This window comes from Phoenix dactylifera, chromosome 3, assembly GCF_009389715.1.
Source record: "Phoenix dactylifera cultivar Barhee BC4 chromosome 3, palm_55x_up_171113_PBpolish2nd_filt_p, whole genome shotgun sequence".
Taxonomy (NCBI): domain Eukaryota; kingdom Viridiplantae; phylum Streptophyta; class Magnoliopsida; order Arecales; family Arecaceae; genus Phoenix; species Phoenix dactylifera.
The window spans coordinates 15641043-15664099 of record NC_052394.1 but is presented as its reverse complement, the minus strand read 5'-3'; the positions used below and the strand labels follow the sequence as shown (position 1 = coordinate 15664099).

Below are 23057 nucleotides of genomic sequence, written 5' to 3'. Positions count from 1 at the left end.
TAATCTTAGATTTACAATATTGGTCAAATTTCAATATCTTAGAGTGAAAATATTGGTCAAGATCTTGGAAAATCTTGATTCGAGATCTCAGTCATTTCGGTCTCAGCCACTCATTAAGATATGATATATCAAGATTTAAAAATTTTAGGTAAGTTTGACTAAGCTTGACTGTAAATAATTAAGTAATATATAGCATAGATTATTTTAGTTATTACATAGAAATAAAAACTATTTCTAGATTGTAAAGCACTGTGATGTTTGTCCGAATTATATGAGCCTACTAGATTAGATTGCAAAGCAAGCCGAGCCTGAATTAGACCTGACTTACTTAAGCTCAACTTGTTTGCAACCCCAACCGCCATACTTATCGGCTGCTTTGACTCACCGATTTGCAAAGGTTGGAATCAAATAATAGATATTCGAAATAGCAGTTGTATTTTCCTCGACAAATTCCACAAACTGTATAGGCTTTGCTGATTCTACTTAAAACTTGTAGCTGATTTGTAAATAAGCCTGTCAAGCCAACTTTCTTCTTGAGTAACTCATATTTTAGCTAGAAAGCAGCTCGATTGACTAATAAATGAATCAAATACAAGGCAAAATTTTAAGCTTGAAATACAAGAGAGTTGACCAAAGAGCTAAGTTAGCTCACTCATGTTCAGCTTGATATAGCTCCACATAATTATAAACCTAAAAAACAAAAAAAAATATTTAAAATATAAAAATCATTTATTAATTTTATGTTATATATAAATGGGAATTTTTTATTAGATGAGTTTTTATAAATGGAGTTCCCATGAAAAAAGAAATTCAGAAATATCTTCCTCTCGGTTGTATTAATTTATGATTGAGACTCATGCCACTTCAACATAAACCTAAATATATAAGGGAAAATGTTACTTAAGAATACTGCATACAAATGAAAGTAATCTCACTCATTAATTCTCGATCTAACAGTCGAGAGATATGACCTGCAACGAGAAGTTCCAACTTAGCTTGCCTCTCTGATCTAGCCAACTTGTTTGGAGCTTCATAGACGCAGGCGTAGGGATGTAGTTTTTATCTTTCAAGTCTCAACCGAGCCATGGTTCTCTGTTCCGTGGTTGAACGAGAGGGCTCACCAATTCTTTATCTCGAGCTCTAGTTTTGTTTCCCATTTTCCACATAAATGCTAAAAAAATATTTTGTCATGTATATGCAGTTGCAAAATGATAGACTGATAGTTCGATTATTAAGTAAACAATCCGATCATGTAAAATTTCGTTTTTCAAATAGTAGAGATTTAGAGTCACATACTGACATGATTTTGGATATGGAAGTCCCAAACAATTTGCCCCGTCCCTGAATCCCTAATCAACTTCCCCGACAACCCACCACCATCCTCCATATCCCGAAGGAGTAAAAAAGAAAACAAAAATTAACAACAAAAAAAAATTAATGCAAGGTTGAGATTGGATCAGATACAAATACATCTAAATTCATATTCACTTTATTTGGTGAATAAATATACAGATGCAAAATTTCTATTTATATATATTTTAAACAGATATAAATGCAAATTAAATGTTGAATATATATATATATATATATATATATATATATATATATATATATATATATATATATATATATATATATATATATATATATATATATATATATATAAAGTTAGATAATTAAACTTTATAATTATAAAATAAAATTGATAATATTACTAAGTGAAAAGTAATTAAATTAATATCATAATAGTCTGGTCATCTATTTTTCTCAAATATTCATGTGTGATGTATAAAATTAAATAGGACTATAAATATAATAAAATATTTAGATACGAATCGGATAATTATTTATCTATATTTCTATTTTTTTAATAGATATTGTTAAGCATGCCTTGAGTTTACAATTTCTAAAAACTAGAGATCGAGTCCAAATCGATTTAGGACACAAGATCGAGTCTAAATCGACTAAGGACAGTAGTTCAAGTTCAAATCAATTTAGAAAAACCAGTTCGAGTCTATATCAACATACTCTATTATGTATATTTTTTGTAATAAAAAAAAGAATAATTAAGCATCCTAAAAATTTGATGTATTGGGTGTTAGAGTTTGTGATGGAATCTCCATGAAGCTTTTTACATCATTTCTGCCTGTGGATGTAGGTTAGTAGACCAACTCCGCTAAATATTGTGTCCTCTTCTTCTCCTTTTTTTTCTTTTTATTTCATCAATCACAATAAACATAAATATAGATGTAAATATTAGATAATTAAATTTCTATATATAAATATTGATCTAACAGCAGCATGGCTCGACCTCCACCTAACGGTGTCCTATAAAACCCCTCGAGTCACCCCGGCGAGCCGGAACCGAAGGGTTTGGGCGCGCTCGGTAGGGAGACGGCGGCACGAAGTCAGAGGAAATAGCGAAAGCTAGGGTTTTCTTTCTTCGATCCGGTGAGGTCGAGTTCTCTTCTTCGTTGGAGCGATGTTGCGGAGGAACACGAGGCTGAGGAGGGAGTACCTCTACCGCAAGAGCTTGGAAGGCAAGGAGCGGGAGTACTACGAGAAGAAGAGAAAGATCCGAGAAGCCCTCGAAGGTTTCGCCCTTGTTCCGACCTCAAACCAATGTCATCTTTTGATGTTATTCTCCTCCCTTCGATTTCTAATCTGATGTCGATATCACAGAGGGAAAACCGATCCCAACTGAGCTCAGGAACGAAGAGGCCGCCCTCCGTCAAGAGATTGATCTCGAGGACGAATATACTGCAGGTATTTTTTCGGTTCCTATGCAGTTAATTTTTAACTTTCTGATGTTGTGTGTCACTTTTTGCTGGTTTTTATTTTTCCGGAAGAGGGAGAGAGAAAAGATACCATCTTTCCATCTGGTAGTCTGAAGCAAGTGTTAGAACTCGCATGAATGTGCTTGTGTATCAAATTAATTTATATCGATGCAATTGAGGGCTGCCTGATTCTAGTTTTCTCGAGGAAAATCAAAGTCCAAATGTTCAGTTGGAATCTTAGTAGAAGGATGCTCTTTAGGTGGGGATGGAGTTGAGCAAGGTATTTTTGAACAGGAGAAATTTGCATCATTTATGTCATGGAAATAGCGGGACGAGAAACATGGCAAGCAAACGGGTAGAAGGACATGACAGATGAATGTTTAGGGGGGCATTCATGAGCTCTATGATGCATTACAGAAGCGAAACAAGAAAACATATAAATTACATCGAGTGTGTGTCTGGTCCATAAAAAAGCAAGAGAAGAGGCATAAAATTGCTGTAGAAGTATTATGACATTCAGTGATGAAATGAGGAATAAATATCATGTTTAGTTTGTCTTTTGTATTAAGACATGCATATGTAAGTACACAAGATTGTTTTGATACTATAATCGTAAAGCTTTACTTTAAATTCAATAGATATCGATGCTGACACTGCATTTTTCTTGACGATATGTGAACGTGGATAGTACCAAGAACTCACATCGATGATGAGTATGCTAGTGCATCAGCGAAGGATCCAAAAATTTTATTAACCACATCTCGTAATCCAAGTGCTCCTCTTACTCAGTTTGTCAAGGTAATTATCACTCCCTGTACTGCTGGGACATAATTTCATCGTGGATCAATTGAAGCACCAAAGCTTTATAATCAATTTTAACTTGGTATTTTTGTTGTTTCAGGAACTAAAGTTTGTTTTTCCTAATTCAACAAGAATGAATCGTGGTGGTCAGGTACAATTGCCCTTCCTTTTCATGTGCCTTTTGATTATATATTTAAGCTTGTGTTGCTAGTCGCAAGCATCTCATGACATTTGTTTTCCAGAAAAAATGATTTTTTCGTTCCCATCTTTGAAAGTATTTTGCTGATGGGTGCATATTTAAATGGAAATAGCTTGTAATGTTCACGAGGCCATTAACTTCCCTGATTTATCCAATTACTGAATTCTGCTTTATAATTTGCAGTTTACTGTAATACCTGAAAAACTTGTATACAGGTCTAACTTGGCGTATCTAAATGCTTAAGTTGACGTCCATATAAATCATTGAGTTAAGTTCTAGCTGTGCATAATATAGCAGAAACAGTTATTTTTCAAGAGGTATAATGGATCCTGTTAGTGTTGTGGAGCTGCCGAGCTTGAATGGTAGATGGACTTAATTAAGCCAAAATTTGGCATGAACTAGCAGCCAAGGACATGCAGCATTGTTGAAATATTTGCAAATGACATGATACTCTAGGTTCAGAAAATCTTCTATTACAATCTCAGCTGCCATTTATTTCTTTTGTGTCAAATTTACATGAATTGAGCACCCTTCTCCATGGCATCTTATGTGTAACTTTATAGAGGACTAAACATTTTAAACAAAATCAGGCAGCCTATCAAACGCAGTGAAGTGGGAATTTAATCAGCTTGGGGGTGCCACTCCATGTTGATACCAACTGATACAGGCTACACAGACCCTTGTGTTATGTTCATAACAAAATGGCATGATGTATCAAACAACATTGAGCAAAATGCTTTGCTGCTTACATTATTGATTGCAAGTTCTTCAATACTGTGATGTCAATGTTGCACATGTAGATGTGTGTAACACATATATATATATACATATATAGACATGCAATGAGTGTGTATTTAATATTAGTTCAACCTAAATTTTGACTTGGTCTGATTCTTTAGTCTCGACTTGATAACTTTACTTCTTTGTAGGTGATCTCAGAAATTATTGAATCTTGTCGTGCACATGAATTTACTGATGTCATTTTGGTGCATGAACATCGGGGTGAACCAGATGGTTTGATTGTTTGTCATTTGCCATTTGGTCCAACAGCTTATTTTGGATTGCTTAATGTGGTATGTGGAATACTTAAGCTATTCATTTTTTAAATGACAATATGTAATTACTTTGGGATGTAGCTTGTTGTTGGGAATCTTTGTTAAACTCTTTTACATTTCCGCTGCTATGTTCTTCGTGTCCGGTTTATCCTTTGCAGGTAACAAGACACGATATTAAAGATAAGAAGGCTATTGGAACAATGTCTGAGGCTTATCCCCATCTAATTCTTGACAATTTTTCAACTAAGGTACTTTTCAATTTTGACTAACTTGAGCAATATTCTTATTTATGTGTGTTGATATCGAGAGCTTCTTGGTGCCATTTGATTTTATTTTCTTAATTGTAAAAGAATACCCTTTGTTGGTAAAAGCTATTCTTTAACCTCATTGCTACATATATAACCATAACTATAACCATCCGCCTTTTTACCAACTATTTGGCATCGGCTTGTAGCTACATAATAAGTTGTGACAGTCCAATAAGTTGCTATTTCTTAACAACAAGGGAAAAAGCTTGTTGAAACTCATTGAATATTATATAGTTTTCTGATAATGGGAACTTTTGTTAAGGCTTGCTTTATCGAAAGGTTATTATGGGGTGCTTTTATCCTGAACTATTCATTTCTTAGAACAAGCATCTGATATCTAGAAATAACATGGAAAGCATTTTTATGGTTTGTGACACAGGTTTAGAAAGAAATTAGAGAAGGATTGTGTTCAGTTATACATTACTTGTTATTGGCATATTATGGGATAAAGTCAGGTTGATATGGTTTACCAAATCATTTGATGAGCTTTTGAAATAATAAAATTACAAAAGATAGTTAGAAAAATTGTCGTGCCAATTTGTACCAACAAATGTGTTATGTAGACTGCAGGCAATTTACTGATGATTGAATCTGTGAAGATACAGGAGAGCATTCATGCAAGTTACAATAATTCATAAGGGAACTGATGTAGCTAATACATTTCTTTGTTGAGAAAGTGTGTTGTCTTGTTAAGCCTGGTATACATGGTGCACGCTTTCCCTGTTAGCTTAAGCTTTTGGTGTCAATTGGCTGGTTATCAGTCTTTTTGTCATATGCTTTATGAATATCCTGATTTTCTCAACTGGCCATTTCTTAGAGCAAATATTTGATAGCTAGCTTGAATATGGATATCATTGTTATGATTGATAATTTAGGTCTACAAAGAACTAGAAAAGGATGCGAGAGGTTACGACTGAGTCTAGTTATATATCAACAGATGTGTCATATTATGAAAGTAGATCGACATGGTTTAGTAAATTGATGAACTTTTGAAATAATGGAATAACCAAATGATATTTAGAAATATTGTTTAGCAATATGTACCAATAAAAATGTTGTGTAGACTGGCAGCAATTAATTTACACATGATTTAAATTGTAAAGGTACAAGATGTCTTTCATGGCTAGTTACAATATCAATAAAGTAACCGATCTAGCTGATACATCCTTTAGATCAAGAAAGTTTGTTGTCTTATATCATGTTCCTTAGTAAACATTCAGATCACATGATATTGGGTTTCTTTCAAATCACAGTAATAAGATTCTTTACCTTTTTAATGTTTATTTGTGACATATGCTCTTTTCCTTGACATTGATACTGGATATTATCATTTCACCAAGATATTATTTTCTTCCCTTTCTTGCTAAATTCATCTCAGTGTGCTTGATTTGGTGACTTATTGCAGCTTGGTCAAAGGACAGCAAACGTTCTAAAACATCTCTTTCCAGTACCTAAACCAGATTCCAAACGCATAATCACCTTTGCTAATCGGAGTGATTACATCTCATTCAGGTTGGTGCTTCTGCAGTTATCTCATATTATATTGATCCTACAGGAAAAGAAAAGTTACGACACCTTAAGGAAATATCTGGACATGCTAAAGTTACCTGGCATATTGGAAGTGTCAGCACTTGGACTGGTGTATGCGTTAGAAGTACATTCTGAGATTCTGTGCTTGCTGGTTTTTTGACTGTTGTCCCATATTTTGTTGTGTCCTAGTGCTTAAAGGAGTTGGTGCTCTGTAGATTCTAAAGTTTGAATTTTTGGCTATCTGTGGAAATTAAATACTCACCATGTACCGGACAATTTGGTTACTCAGCCTACTTCAACTATTTCTATAAGGTCACACTTATGATTCTGAAAAGATTTACTGCTAATATGAGGTGGTAATTACTCGTGCTTCTTGCTTACAAGAAAACACGTTTAGTTTCATCTATGTAGACATTAGGTGAGATGTATGCTTTTATGTTTTCTTTAACTCATTCTGTCTCTTTATTATGATTTGGTCAACCATAAGTTAGGTTAAATAAAGGTCCGTTTTGTTCACTTTTTTCATGAGTGAAAGAAAGGATATCCAAGTACAGGATATCTAGGTTCAGTGAGTTTATACAGATCTTACTTTGTTATGTATGATGCAGTTGTGCATTTCATAATGGTTTTTCTGAAAAATCTAGTGATTACTTCCTCTTACCCCATCAATCTTTGTTGGATACATCAAAGAACCCCTGCCTTATGGTTATTTTTGTTGATTCTCTCTCTCTCCTCCCCTCATTCATATTGTAGCATCCCTTCTTATCTTATTGTCTTTACCTCCCTACATCTTCTTTTTTGGGTCTGGACCTCATTCTTTAACTGTATTTCTATCTTCATTTTATTATCTTACTTCTGCATCCTGTAACTTTTTATCTGAATCTTATTTTAAAATAGTTCTTTGTCCTCATTATTTGATATATGTTTCTTCAATAATGATTTATGTATCCAACAATCCTACAATTATTATATAAGTGTCCATCAAATTTAGATCTGATTAGAACATGTAGCTGAGGGGCAGATCTGCGACTGGAGAGGTTATGGCTCGTTTTGGTGTTCCACAAGTGCAATTTTTTAAATGATTAATTGTGGACCATTTTGCAAGGAGACGCTATTTATTGTTAGATGCTGGCGTAAGCCAATATCATTCAACAAATATAAAGTTCATGAACTTAATCTTGATTTACTGTAATTTTAGACTTCTGTCTTAGAGGTTACAGCTGTTTAATTTTGAAATTGATACTTTGCTAGGGTCCGGATATATTTTCTGCTCTATTCTAAGGTCTAAAAACTAATTTAAGGTGGTGTCTTTTTTTTTTTTGTCCGTTTGATTTTCTTCTGCTTATTTATTTAAGTACATATAATGTGGCAATTTGTTTGTAGTGACCCCATGACGTGTAGGTTTCAATAACCTGTAGTGCATCCTCCATAGGCCAGAACTCCTTTCTATGTCCCAAATCCCCCATCCACTTCTTTTATATGTGGTCCTCATTTAGTTTGAAATTATTCTCCTATGGCTGCGCTTTAGACCAAATAATAGAAACCCAACTACTTGAGCCTCCTAAAGATGAGCAATTAAGCTACTGCTTCATGTAATTTTCATGAATTATTCTCGTTTTCATTGCAAACCTCCTCTCATATCACATCATATAGGTTCTTTATTGATATCATTCTACTAAGGCAAATCACAGTTAAAGCATGTTATTTATTGAATACATGTGGTTTGCGATTTTTGATCAACAATTCCAAATAACTTATAGAAACACATCAAACAAGCATATTTAATTGCTGTCTAGTATCTAATTTTTTTATATACAAATGCTTCTTGGTGCCTATGGTGCACTTCATTATTGACAGGTAGGATGATCTGTAGGCATCTTAGTGGTGCAATATCCAATATGTTGTTATTATGTCTTATGCTGTACTGATCTGACATTTATTATTCTCTTTTTTTTGGAACAAAAAAGGCATCATGTCTATGAAAAACATGGCGGTCCTAAATCAATTGAATTGAAGGAGGTCGGTCCTCGATTTGAGTTGCGACTTTATCAGGTGATCACTAGCAGATCTCACCTAACCTTTAAACTGTTTGTTGATGTCTTTATACCTTTTGATTTAGATGTTGAGCTCCTTATGAAACAAAAGCATTATATATTACATTTATGGTAATCATCGCATAAAACTTATTTGTGCTTTTCTTCCATTTGCTTTCAGATCAAGCTAGGGACTGTTGATCAGAGTGAAGCCCAGAATGAGTGGGTAATAAGACCATTCATGAACACTGCCAAGAAGCGGAATGTTATAGGAGATTGATTACTGATCATGCGAATTTTTTTTCTCTGTTTAAATTTGTTATACTTTTTTTAAGGAAAAATGAGGATTTGTAATAGTCCCGATGCTCATCTTGAGAAAATTTTACTAGCTAAATTTTGCCTACTGTTACCTCACCATTATATTGAATATGACAGAAGAAGAGGTTTAAATATTTTGTTCCAATCCCGTAAGTATTTAATTATCCATATGTCTTTTCCCCAAAAAAGCTAGGGTTTTGTTAGAGTTGCCAATGGCTTCATATGTACATCTAGTGTGGCACTGGAGGGTCTGGATCTGTCAGTCATTCTTAAATTTTTTGTTTCTTGGAGTGTGTAAATGAACAAGCGCTTAAGTTGTTTTACTTTTGCCTTTGTCTATAATTTGGTTATAGATCGAGCAGAATTTGAAGCATGGATGCAGTAAATAGGCTGGACTAGCAATTTTAAGAAATCGGAGGGCTTCCTAAGAAAAAAATGAATAAGTATTGCTTAGCTGGAGGATTAAGTAAAGTTACGATAAAGAGAATAGTATGACTTTGAATTATACCTCTGGTTCTTGTTGTACTCCACAAATCTGGTTCAAATTTTTCCAGGTTGCTAACCTATGGCACCAGTGGTTTTGCAACTCTGGCGTCAACCAGCCCATAAAGGCTCAACATTTGCTGGTGTTAGCCGGTGTAAATAGGTTGAAAGATGCTTCCATCGTTGCACGATCTAGGGAGGATCAAATGCAGACAACCTTTCATTATGTATGCAGACAGCCTTAATATGCAAAAAGGCTGTTTTCCTTATGTTGGACGCTGGTAATAGCCTGATATTTTACAAGATCAATAGGAAATGATTTTAAAGATTAGGGCGCCTTCTAAGGGCAGTCGATTTTCTTTTGCTCTGCTCTTTGTTGGTGGCTTAAAATCTTGCCAAGCTTTGGGAAGTTTTCAAATGCAACCTCATGAATGACGGACTTGGTAGCTAATTTAAGATAGGCTTAAAATAAAATAGCTCAATCAAAATGTCCAATTGAAGGGTTTCCAATGGGGCAAGTCGACGCACCATAAGCTACTCAAATAACTAGCTGGTGAAGATCGTCCTGTTTGGTAGGCAGAAAATAGCAAAGGAGAACTAGTTATCCAATAGGTTCTTCGTTCTGCTTCCCCTAAGAAAGATTTTGCCCCCTCTAATAGCAAATGAAACCATTTTGCAAGCTCCCTTGATCCTTGGATGACCAAAATAAGTCATGAAGTAGACAAGAATTGCATGGGTGTACCTTCTGTTGGTAACCTCAAGGCTGTGTTCAAATGTTGCCTACTCGATTTACTTGAACAAGCATGCAAAAAGCTAAGGCAGCAAATACCAACAGAGGTCATGCTTGCCAAACCTTGCAAACCATCAAGCCAACAGACTTGGTTACACTGCATATATGAGAGGTAAGAAACAAATAGCAGATACATGCACCAAAGTATTTAAGGTTATTGCATAACTCATGGAGACACTACTTTAATATGATCATACAGAGACATCAATAAAAGTAGTAGCCACATGGGAAAAAAGGAAGAAGCAACCTAGTGAATGAGACTAGGATCAAATGTGCACAAAGATAGCAACAAAAGCAATTGGCACATGCAAGAAAAAACAAAAAGGGGGATGAGTGCACAAGGTTCCCGCCATTGCAAGATCTAGGGAAAATCAAAAGCCTTATACCATATGTAGAGAGACTATTTTGTGTTTCGAACCTGTGCCGAAGCTCACCCTCCAGAAGGCACATGCAAATAATATAAAAAAAACAACTTATATTGCACAGTTTGAATTATAATATGTTAAAGGACTTTTAGAATCCTTGTAGCTAGTTCTTCTCAAGTTGATCAGATCTGTTCAAGACTGCTAATTCTTTAGCTTTTTGTTTCTTCTTTTTCTTTAGAAGGTAGCCCATGCCCCAGGAGTTATTGCAGAGCATTTAAAAATGCAAGACTCTAGAAGATGATAGTTATCCAGGTCGGTTAACAGTCTTCCTCATTAGATCTCCGAAATTACCAGCATACCATCTTCCGAACCTTCTAGTCTGGAACATCGAACCCGTATCCTTTGATGAAAGCTTCTAATTGTCCCTTTGGGTTGTATTTGCTTTTTCTCAACCTGAAAATATGACCAAGTGAACATTTCAGGTTCGTGGAAAAATAACATGGCGCAAGACTAGACACAGTGCAATAACTACACAACCTCATTAACAAACTTTGGGAATCCACACTAGTAAGAACAAAAAGACAGGAAGGAAAAGTTGGATTAAATTTTCCAGTTATAAAGTAGCTTCAACATTGTATTAGTTAATAAATAGACCATTACTTTGCGAAGGCATGGAGCTCATCTGTATCTAATATATCCTGATGATCATATTTCTTGACTCATATCTGCAGATTCGTCTTGAGGAAATTTTGGCATCTTAATTTTGTGCAATGGAGCATAGCGGTCCTTTTTGAAAGGAAGTAGCTTGCCAGAAAACAAACTGTTCACAATCCAGCTGGCTGGCTGCAAGAAGCACCCAAAATGAAACTATTAAAATAAAATACTAAAAAAGTATGACAGAAAATGTGGCAGCCAACTTATGATAAATGTACATGTCAAGCACAAGAATAACTACATTAATCAGGTGAAGCTAATATTAGAAAAGTACTATTACAAATTGTTTCCATATACATCTTTTTAGCAGCCCTTCATTCTTTCATGAGTTCATTAAAATATCTAAAACACATACCCAAGTGAACAAATTTAGAGTGGATTGAAACATAAGACAACTATTCTTCCCCTTCACCAAAATAGTAGGGCTTGATAGTATTTAAGGTTTTAAATTTGACCGGGAGAATGTGATACGTAGGACAAGAGGAAAGTCTGGACAAAGTTGACACCTTTATGAGAGAAACTTTTACCAAGTATATGGAGAACTCCAGTCCTTATAATCGCAGTCTCAAACTCTTCAATATATATATATATATATATATATATATATATATATATATATATGTAGAAAACATCTTGCATAAGATGGAGGAGGCACCTAATATACTAAAAGCTAGACACAACATAAAAAGTGATGCAAAGCACTCTAATGTTATTCTTTTTTCCTATTTCTTTTCTCGTTATTTTAATAAATTATTGGTTTCTTTAACATTTTAACAGATGTTGCTAGTGCTTGAGATTGAAAACCCCAAAACCAAATAAGATTCCTTGCGATTTGCTCATTCAGTTAAGGGGCTTGTATGATGAAAGGGGAAAGGAAAGACAACCTCATTTAGGCAATGTTTGCATAAAACACACGAGGAATTGTGGGACCAGGGGCCTTACTGATCCCTTCTGATACCTCCTCTTCCAAGTGGACCATCAGTAATCCAGGAGATCATATGGATACGATAACTATGCAAATATACAGGATACAAGTTTTAAGATGGCTGGCACAATTGAGAGTGGAGCTATAGGTTGAATCCATATATTCCAATTCAGATTATAAAGCACCATATTAGCTAATAAAGTTGTGTATCTGCATAAGTATTTTGATATGTTGTTCTACCATATGGGATCATGTCATTTCCCCTCCATGTAATAAGTTGCATCCTGTTAAAACCATACGGAACTAAGAAATATCTACCAAGATTAGTTAAATACGATAAAATTCCAGGCAGCCAAGGCTTAAATTGGATGTATCAAGTTATCTGCCAGAATTAACATTAAGGCCAATTTAGATAGATGAATCTTGCAACCACTGTCATGTAATAGAAGATAGCTGTTTGACTTTATAAAGCCCACACTATGAATGTTTATGATATTCCAGTAAATCTATGATCAGAAATGATAGTTACCACCGTCTGTAGATTGTGCTCTGACGCACAGTGCTTCAGGTGACGTGAAACACTTCCCTCATTCTCAACAAGAATAGCCCCCAGCTTATTCTTCCCATCCTTTAAGCTCTGGACCAGTTGCTGCAGAGATTTAAATACTCGACCACCGCCATGCTGCAATATGAGAAGATATTAAATGCATAAGGGAATAAAGACAAAAGAAAAGAAATGATAGCAAGACCAAGTAATATTAGAAAATACACTAAAACAGTGGAAACTAGAGCTACATTTTGACATTTGTAGATATTGGAACAGAAAGTGACCTTTTTAATTGTATCACAAAAGGCATGCTTTGGTTTGTTGTCTGTTGGTTGCCTAAAGGGAGAGATTTGAGATTTTTGGAAGGGAAAAGGGATCGTAGTGCTTCAGAAAGCTTAATAGTGTTTGGGGAAAAGAAGTGGTGATCATTGGTGCAAGGGACCCTCCATGATAGGCTCTTAACATTTCCTTCTTTCTTTTTCTTGACCCCCTCATACCACCTTGGCATACAGTTGGTCCCTTCAAATGCTATAAAATAATATTCTAAAATTACTAAAAAAATGTCTACGGCCATATGCATATACAAAATGGAGCATGTATATTATTCATGCATATCATATTTATGTACATTCATTAGCAGCCATGTGCATGTCATAAGCAATATAGAAGCTATTACTTCAAATTGATTAAAATATGCAGCTTGTTGCAATTGTTGCTCTTGAATTTTGGAATCTCGATGAAGCTAGGAAGCTTGTCTATCTGCTTGGGTTGTCATAATGCTGGTTTTTGTTGTGACATTCTTACTAAGCATGGTCAAAATTCAGTAACTTCAGATAAGAGATACATGTGACATGAAATGTACAGATAAAAATAGGGCCAATGATTCAGGAAAAATGAGATGCATCAAACTAATAAGATAACAAAGAGTTAAAGCGACAAGATTCTCAAATAAATTTAGGGTTTCAGCTACCAGCACATTTGATTGAAAGTCACCTTTATAATTTTTGAAAATTTGGTACAGAAACTGATTTTGCCATTAAGCATGATTCCTACTTGGTCAAAGATTAAGGAGTGGTCATCAAAGCAAAGTGGCTCTCGAATTCTTAAGCCTTCCTCTGCAGGGAGTTGAACTGGTCGAGTCATGTACCTGGTGAAGGAAGAGCATGATGAGAAGCGTTAGTATAAAGAAGGCAAATCATTTCTATTAAAAGAGGAATAACAGGATCAAATGCTAAATACTCAGCACTGCCTTTTTAGTGTTAAACTTAATATGTATAGAGCACATTCAGCTGCATAAATAAATGATAAGGTCAAATAGCACAGGCAAAAGCAGGGGGAAGATGAATTAAGAGGTTCCAATTTATTTGGCATTTTTCAATTATTGATTTTTAAAGAAGCCCAGATGCATGAAAACTAAAGAACCAGTAAAAATGTCTAGTGTAAAATATCTTAAAATGAGCTTAAAGATAGGAAGTTTATTCCAATCATTAGGTTAGCACGTAAATCCATATGGCACAAGTGGCAGCATAAGCTTGTTACATGAAAAATAATCAGCACATAAGAGAGTTCATATTTATTAGAAATTGTAACCAAGCACATGCTTTAGAACTTACAGCAGATTTAGGGGGCAAAAAATTATCTTAATGATCTAAATCTTGCAAAACGCACAAGGGACACTTTGATGATGATACAAAAAAGTTGCGGTTGAGATTTTGCTTATTGATCAGCCACCTGATAATGGTTAGTACTTGATAATTTATATAATTATTATCATAAAAAATTGTTGTTATCATTTTGATTAATCATTATTAGGACAATGTACTGACAAAATAATTCATTCTGGCCCATTCCATCAGGCTTATAAATGATAAATCATTAGTTGCCTAGGGTCATCTCTCTATGAACCATGATCACAAGTTCCTTGGATCCTTAGTCACAAGTCCCATCACAGCCTACTAGGTATTACTTTCTCCTTCTTCAACCGTTCAAAATTTGTCAGACTACGAAAATAATTAGTTGATTTCCTTCACCTTTTCTACCAAAATATGAAGATAGCATGTTTTAAGGTTAAAAGCTCAATAGGCTATTACAGAGACGCAGATACAAAATGTTACAGCAGACAATATTCAAAACTTACTTCCCAGGTGACAAAACAGAGCCATCTTGAACTGAATCAACAAGCCAGCTAGCATTGAGCGTCCAGGTATTAATTGCACAACCATATAAGAACTTAGTTGTTTGTACCTGTGTAAGCATGCATGACAGGAATCAGTGTGCAATTATAGGGAAGATCTTTTAGATGCAACAATTTGTTCTTGTGGTCTAGATAACTGTAATTACAGCAAAATCAGGAATAATATCCAACATAAAAATGAACAAGCTAATTCCAGAACAGGAATCCCAAGAAAGAAAATGGGTGAAGACAGTGCAAGGCATGGTAGTTCTTTTATCCTCCCATGCACAAAACCTACCACAATTAACAGTCTCCATGTTAGATCTCACAGGACCTGAATGCCAACAGTGAGCATTTTGGTTGTACTATGACTTATAGTTTAATTGGTTACCATGATCTAAGGTGTAGACCATATAAGTTATATTCCTCAATGAAAACAACGAAGAGAAAGGTGAAAATAAGGCTTGCTCCCATCCAATGCAAAGTGAGTACAAGATCTATATGTGCATGGTCCCTCAAAGACATTTAAATTCATGCATGCGCACATGTTCCCAACCATTTTGATACCAAATTAAAGGTATTTGCGATAACAGAGGCATGAAGGTGCTTCTATATTCAATTTTATTTTTTAAAATATCTAACAAATAAATGTAGCGCTACCATGCTATCCATCAGAACAATCAGCTACTTGCAAAGATGATCTACTTGGAAACCTATGGATACGTTGAAACGAAAATCATATAGAAATTAGTGGATATTTGATCAAGCATATGACACCCCACAATTTAACCTCACTAAATTTTTGCTGCTAATGCAACTTCTAAATTCCAATTACAAGCCATGTCATCTTAGTTCATAGTAAGCAGACAGCACAATAATTTAATCAAGAGGTACATCTAGCAGAAGTAAGGTTCGCCGTCTCGGTACCAGAGCCCATACAGGTACCATCTTATTAAGTGTCCATACGTGGTACAGTACAGTAAGATTCAATATTGAGTGTTGTTACAGTACAATACCACATATTAGTTCGGTACCGGTACCAGAGCCCATACAGGTACCATCTTATTAAGTGTCCATATTAGTATGATACGGTACCGATCGGAATGGCAGATCTTGAGCAGAAGTTCTACAAATCTGATTTTGGAATGAATTTTTGTGCTTTCTTAAACTTTAGCTAAGAAAAGTAAGCATAATTTTCAGCAAGTTAAATTGAATGTTCCCAATTTGAAGTTTTATATGTGCGATATCTTATTGCCATATTTTCAACAAGATCATACAAACAGTTCAAAACTCTCAACTATCTTGGTGGCACTATTGCATCGTAATCAAGCCAATAATAATGACAAAAGGGAAAGGGTCCTGAAATTTTAAATGCAAACCTTCTTCGGAGATAGTATGATGGGAAGCTTCCAGCACGCTGGATCTCCCTTCCATTTCCCTCTTAAATCTGGTGAACATGCTGGTATATTTGAAAGAACATAACCTCCATATTTTCTGATCAGTGCCTCAAGTTCCTTTCTCTTCTGACTTGAAAACCCAGTCAGCAAAAATTCTAGACCAAGAAAGATCATTTCTGTTCCATCTATCTCATGGGAACTTGTCCAATGATTATAACTCTTTTTAGTTCCAGACTTGTGCTGCAATGTGGAGTTGTTCACTCTTTTACTGGTTCTATGTTGTGAGCCTACAAAAGTATAAAGTTTCAGAATTTTGATGGAGACAAATTAATGGCATTTCTGTCGACAAGTTTTGTCACTGAAAGTTACAGAGACAATGAATCAAATGGATAAATACAAGAAGCAAATCTAGGACTTACCGTTCAGCCCATATCTAAATTGCAGCCTTGAACCGGTCTTGGGTGAGTCAATATTATGTTTAGCTTCCAAAAAATGAACTCGCTTATTCTGGAGCCCCTGTTTATTTGGAGGACATAAGCGTGGACTTCTTCGCAATGGTAATGATGTGGAGTTGGTTTGATCCTTGTGTATAACTTCGCTCATGGATACTTTTGATTTGCATTTCCTCAGCTTTGATGCTGAAAATCCTCTTAGACTCCCTTCTTCAGCAGCACTACTTAAGATTATATTATAAGCCTGAAGGCGAGGCTTCTTATTTAGTACAAAAGGTGAGGATACCTTCTTGTGCTCAAGACCCAGAATCGCAAAGACATCATGAGGGATCTCCGGAAGGGGAAAAGGTTCATTGACACTATCTTGAACCTTGCTTCCGAAACTATTGCCATTTTTTGGGCCATCCACATCCACATATTTGTCTGTGCACTTCAAAGGAACAGTACAATCATCTTTATTAGGCAGAAAACAATGGGTGTTTCTTTCATTACAAAACAAATCCTTAATCTTTCCACCCATGTTAAGGGATGAAACTGAATCATAGCAGAAAGCCATCTTCTTTGGTGTGTTCAGGGTAGGCATCACCATGCTGTAAGGCTTGAGTGAGGAAACCTGCTTGCAACTTGGCATGTCAAAATCTTTAGCATGCTTCTTAGAAAGATCACGTTCTTCTGCCTGAGCTAATGGTCTCAGGGATGAAGTCTCCTGAAAATTTGGTGCTGTAGGTTTTCCATTCGAAATTTGCTCCTTAACATCTGCCTTAGAACTCATGAGCTTTTCACCATCCTCTTCAGTCTTCTTCTGGTTGGAATCGTAAATAATAAAGGCATCATCTGAAGAAATACTGCATGGTACAATAGAACAAAGAGGATCTACAGATGATAAGCCAGTAGATCTCATAAGCTCTTCATGAGCACTTGCATTTTCCTGACAAGCAAAACTACGTATGTTAGTACATGGAGTGCTTGATGATCCAATTATCTCTGGTTCTGCTTCCATTCTCTGCTCAATTGGGTGATCATCAATAACATCCATGGATTCTGAGATGAAGCTAGTCTCTCCATTAAACAACCCTCTTATGTTTTTCCTGTTAGTTGCATTCCCCTGTAAGATTAACTCTGTCAACCTTCAAAAGAAGAGAGAAAGTAACAATAATAGGAGTCATACAAAATGAGGTAAAGCAAGACATCCTTTAGAGATACAAAATTGTCAATCTCTCAATTCTATTTAGTGCTTAGAAAATTTTACATGACATATATAACATATTTCACTGACACAATTTAGCAACTTTTTTTTTTTTGAAGACAGCCATTTTGCTTGCAGAAAAACAAGTAGGCCTTACCTTAAGAATTGCTTGATCTTCTTCAGGACCCTTCTGGTTTGCAGTTAAAGGATATGCATTCTGGACTTCTTGTACTCGAGCTATAGATTTGTTTTTCAAACATGAAGTGTTGGAACCAAAACATAGAAATACAGAGGGCCTCGTTTGTTGCACAGAGAGAGGTTTCAATGGCAAATTCTTTGATTTAGTAGCAACAGCACCACATGTTTGGGCAACGGCTTCAGTGGTGTCCACTTCATGAGCCTTGAGTTTCTTGCTCTGTGTTTCTGCCTTATCACCACAAAGACTTTCAAAGACATGTGTATTTTGTTCACATGGATAGTTGGATTGTAAAATCCTATGCTTTTTGATATCTGAACTGCAAAAGTTGTCAGGATATTTCCTTCCACGAGGTGAATTATCAGAAGAATTAAGAAGTGGGGAAATTAACAGACCAACATCTTCAAATGCATCTGCCATAAAGCTTTCATCCAAATCACAAAGTTCATCGGTCTCATCAATTTCATCACTTGAGAAGGCAGGACCATCCTCTATGTCCAAGCAGCATTGATTTCGTGCATGCTTCACATGAAGAGCAATTTCTAGAATAGTTTTGGCTTTCAAGAGTTCGGAATGGCAGCTACTAGACACCATTTCTGAAATGACCATTGCTTCTGAGGCAACAACAGAAAGCTCAACTGCATCATTTATGTCTGCATTCCTGAGATTGCAAGTTTCAAGCTTTCGTTGAAATCTCTTCCGATTATTCTGCTCAGTTTTGCTGAGTGGTTCTCTGATGGGCTTGATGGACATCCTTGGTTTGCAGCCTACTGAAAACATATCATGTGTTGGGCCTCCATCCTCCATTAGATGCTGATAGAATTTTTCATTCTGGATGCCTGGAGTTTCTGGATCAGGTTTACAGGATGAACCTTCATTATTTTCATGCTTTTCTGTTTCAGGTATATCACTAAGTTGACTTGAGGAGGGCTGTGAAACACCGACTGAGGAAAGATGCAGATGAAAATGTAATGCCTATTGAAAGGAGAATAAAAAAGAAAGAAAAAGGACAAAAAAGAAATAGATGTTAGGATCAGCTGATTACATTGGTCATAACAGTAATAAAAAGGTGAGAGAAACACTATTATATGCTCAATAAGCTTCATGGAATATATGGTAGTAATGCAATAATCTCAAAATGATTTTTTACATCAAAAGAAATTACAGAATTTTCAGAGAGAGTGATCCACAAGAACAAATAATCAGATGGCTACTTTGTGTATGGATACAGGTTATATTTATTCTGGTTTCATCTTGCCACAGTAAAGCAATATAAGTTTAGTTCATATAGGAATAGCCAAGAACTATTGCACATAGCATGCTAGCATGCTAGCGTGTGGGTGGGTGTGTGCATGATACAGAAGCTGACATGTTCGGAACAAAACCTGGTAACTAATGTGTATCCATGGCATATTCATAACATGCAATTCAATAGTGGTAAGTGTTAAAAAAACTTGTTTGAGGGCCTAGAATGTAGGAAAACATGAAGAGAAATCCCTCATAAGCATATAACAAAAGGGAAACATAACAAGCAAGCCAAAAAGGAATTCTAGGGAAAGGACTAGAAGCATAGTTTAAACTTCTATGTTACATGAGAATCTCAGATAGTTAAACAAGATATAGTGGTCATGCACAAAAAAACCTCCTGATTTCAATAGCACATATTCACTATGTCCATGTTCTTGCAGAAGCATTCATTTGCAGTTCTGTACTAATGCATAATGATGTCATACCCTGTCATTCATTTCAAAGCTTGCCGGATTTTGGGTTTTGTTCATGACAGAGCTCATGTTTGGTAAGTATAATTTTGACAACAAATTGGAAATCCTACAATAGTTAAGGAATAAAAAGTAGGAACTGCAAACAAGGGGCTACCTGTCCTGTCCTATGAGCATGTTCCTGCAGTAGTAGCACAATCATATGTAGTTCTGCCTTAGTATATTTATACCAGGAATAAAGCATTTTATGATTTATTATAGTTTCATTCACAATTTTTGCAAGGAAATTCAGTGATGCAACACTGAATCATTTAAGCATAATACAAAATTTTGTCAAAATTGCAAACACATTACTGACAACTGGGAATGATAGTTATAGAGATTTACATTTCCAGAAGATGGTGTGCTTCCAGCAGGTGTCTCATCATTACCAGATAAATGTAAACGGCAACCACTAAATCTGGCATGATCCCTGAAAAACTGACCATGCTGTCCACTGTCGATAGCTTCTTCTTCAATAGGTATCACATTCTGAATGTTATTATAATAAGCACAATAAATAAACAGATGCCAACAATCTTTAAAACCTATTAAAATAACATAATTGGTGTCAAACACATAGTGTAAACTTTTTTTTTATTCATTAGGCAACACACCATGGGATTCTATGAATCAAACTAATCTGCAAGTGGTGATACGTGCAAACAACAGTTCAGAAGTGCTCAAGTAACAGGAATATATATATTAAAGACTAGGAGATGGTCTTATTATATCCAATAGTAGATTGTTGTGGTGATTTTTTTAAATTATGAAGGGGAAAACTTCCTTAGGCATTCTGTGCATATTGTTTCAATTAAAAAAGGGAAAAATTGTCACTCTTCATTAAAACTTAATTCCTCTATCAGTATTGTTTTGTTGATATGATGATGATAAAGCAATTTAATCAGGTAAAGGAAAAGGTGACTATGAATTTCATTCACAGGATTTGTTTTGAGAGAAGAAAATATGAAATGGCATAGACTAACTGTTTGTGAGCCTACCAAGGAACGGAGGGGGGTGTTGATTGGTTGTAAAGAATCATAGATAAAACAAAAAAAGTCTTTCTACTTTAGACAGACAGTAGCAGCTTGGAGAGCAAAAAAAGGAACTTTAGAGGCAGGCTGTTACAAAAAAAGTTATTAAGATGAAGATTTCTGTGAATTGAGTGTGATGACATGAAGAGAGAATATATTCCCCATTGAGATAAAAAAATCCTTTATTTTGGTCTATGGCATTGAGATTCAAACAAGTCCATGAGGCCCCATTGAACATTTCATGTGACACAATGCAGTGCTACTAAAATCATGGATTGAAAGCAGTATGCAGAATGTGACTAACAAAATGCACGTGTACTTGGAATACTTGTTCTCCATCTAGGCTCAGTTTCATTTACATAGCAAATGCTTTCATAGTCGCTCTTAATAAAATAACTAAAAAGGTGAGCTCCCAAAAGTTATGTGGCCATCTACATGCTTGATACTGACAAACAGAGAGGAAACCATCAATCACATTTCGCACATAAAAATTCAGCTTGCATTTTGGGTTCAGCAGCTAGACTCTCCTCAAATAACACTATTTCATTGCAATGAATATTATAAATCACTAATTGGCATTGCAGCACACACCTTGCAGACCTGAGGAGAAACACCCTGTTCATCTTTATCGCCATCGCCGAACATAGGTAGCTGATGCGGCTGAAGCCATGGAGGGAGCCAAGCTATATCCTGAAATTATCAGATCCTAAGCTCGAATATTAGATCCAAATACATACACGTTTTCTTCAACAAATCTCAAATGATCATAAAAAACGTGAAAAATCTAGAGGGAACCCATAACTCATGAAGTCCCTGTGAGATGACCGTCACTCAAAGAATCATTCTCTGTGGAAATGTAGAGAAATACTGATACGGGGATTCAGTCAGAACAGGTGATGACTGAAGAAATCTTGCATGCATTTTGGGTAGAATAAGGGCGCGATTTGGATTTTGGGGAGCAATGAGAAGGAAAGACGCTCACCTCTGAGAACTGGGGGGAGTGATAGCCAGAGCCGCCCATCGCCATGGCATCGGGGGTGGAGGAGGAGGCGCCTCTAAAGCTTTTTTGCCGCGAGATGAGGAGCACGGTGGCGGGAAGGAGGCTTTTGGGTTTTGAAGGGTTTTTGGTAAAGCGGGGTTACGGGTTTTAAAAATGGAGCTGATTGTTCCCGGAATTGCAGGAATACCAGCCATCCTGGTTAAATCCTATGCACGCTTAACTCGACCTCGGACCTGACACAAATTCTTGGGTTTGTGGGTCCCAAAAATTTTCCAATGATGTACGCTTAACTCGACCTCGGACCTGTCTTATTATTTTGTAAACTAGACAAAGTAACTCCTATCATTCTAATAATCTCTTCTTCGTAATCATTCATAACATGGATTTCTCTATCATGTAGCTCATTCACTATGAACCTCGTTTACCAGTAAAAAACACAAAAGTAGAGTTGGTGATGCCAAAGGAATGGTTTTTGTTATGAAAGATGAAACACATATTGAATTAGTTCTTTTAATTATTATCGTTGTTGGTGTCGTGAATGAGCAATAAAAGTTCATCCTTATTAATCTTGATTGTTTCGTAGTAATATTTTCTAAATTTTGATTGCTTTGTTTTTCTGACTCCAAACTTAATAAAATTCTTAATACTAAGAAGAATAGCGTACAAAAAAAACTAACTGAAGATCTATTCTACTGCATAAATTAAAGTATAAGCTATATTTATGAAAAAAACCTGGAAAAACAAAAGAGAGAATAGTATCCAAATTGCTACAATGTCATGGCCCCTTAGATTACCCACTTGATAAAATTCTAGACCAACATGCATATGCAATAATTAAGCTCTTGTGATCAAACTGAAGATTTAATCCACTGTATTTCTCATTATATTATTTGCTATGTTTCTTCATACTAGAGTCCATCTCGGCCCAATAAGTGGGCTTGAAAAATTACTTTGCCCATGGACAAGCCCATGAACAGCCCTAAAACGATATACATGAACAGAGGATGAAAACTGGAG

The 23057-nt window shown here is 35.6% G+C and overlaps 2 protein-coding genes across 4 annotated transcripts; one reads left to right on the top strand and one right to left on the bottom strand.

The window, feature by feature from the left end:
* Nucleotides 1-2315: 2315 nt before the first annotated feature.
* On the top strand, nt 2316-9166 carry LOC103706262 (U3 small nucleolar ribonucleoprotein protein IMP4). The gene is made up of 9 exons (XM_008790318.4): nt 2316-2594; nt 2683-2766; nt 3466-3575; nt 3679-3729; nt 4707-4850; nt 4991-5080; nt 6546-6652; nt 8638-8722; nt 8885-9166. Exons 1-9 carry the CDS (start codon nt 2483-2485, stop codon nt 8981-8983), a joined length of 882 nt encoding a protein of 293 aa, XP_008788540.2. The 5' UTR covers nt 2316-2482; the 3' UTR covers nt 8984-9166.
* Nucleotides 9167-10448: 1282 nt separating this feature from the next.
* On the bottom strand, nt 10449-22136 carry LOC103706321. Of its 3 annotated transcripts, none has more exons than XM_017842562.3 (11): nt 22023-22136; nt 21632-21730; nt 20355-20498; nt 18211-19224; nt 16835-17972; nt 16398-16702; nt 14983-15089; nt 13839-13992; nt 12828-12980; nt 11320-11502; nt 10449-11112 (listed from the first exon to the last, which is right to left on the bottom strand). In XM_017842562.3, the coding sequence occupies exons 1-10, from the start codon at nt 22065-22067 to the stop codon at nt 11365-11367; spliced, it is 3297 nt and encodes a 1098-aa protein (XP_017698051.2). In that variant the 5' UTR covers nt 22068-22136; the 3' UTR covers nt 10449-11112; nt 11320-11364. The 3 variants fall into 3 exon arrangements, with proteins under 3 accessions (XP_017698051.2, XP_026660159.1, XP_026660160.1); XM_026804358.2 differs by having other exon boundaries at nt 13899-13992; XM_026804359.2 differs by having other exon boundaries at nt 21632-21746; nt 22023-22133.
* Between the last annotated feature and the right edge of the window lie 921 nt (nt 22137-23057).

Bases quoted from the DNA above. Each gene is read 5' to 3' on its own strand.
- LOC103706262 (XM_008790318.4), top strand. From the start codon at position 2,483: ATGTTGCGGAGGAACACGAGGCTGAGGAGGGAGTACCTCTACCGCAAG. The intron at 2,595-2,682 runs GTTTCGCCCTTG...TCGATATCACAG, and splicing joins GATCCGAGAAGCCCTCGAAG to AGGGAAAACCGATCCCAACT. The intron at 2,767-3,465 runs GTATTTTTTCGG...GAACGTGGATAG, and splicing joins CGAGGACGAATATACTGCAG to TACCAAGAACTCACATCGAT.
- LOC103706321 (XM_017842562.3), bottom strand. From the start codon at position 22,067: ATGGCGATGGGCGGCTCTGGCTATCACTCCCCCCAGTTCTCAGAG. The intron at 15,090-16,397 runs GTTTGCATTTAA...ATGCTTACACAG, and splicing joins TCATACTATCTCCGAAGAAG to GTACAAACAACTAAGTTCTT. The intron at 12,981-13,838 runs GTGACTTTCAAT...CTCATATTGCAG, and splicing joins AATTTTCAAAAATTATAAAG to CATGGCGGTGGTCGAGTATT.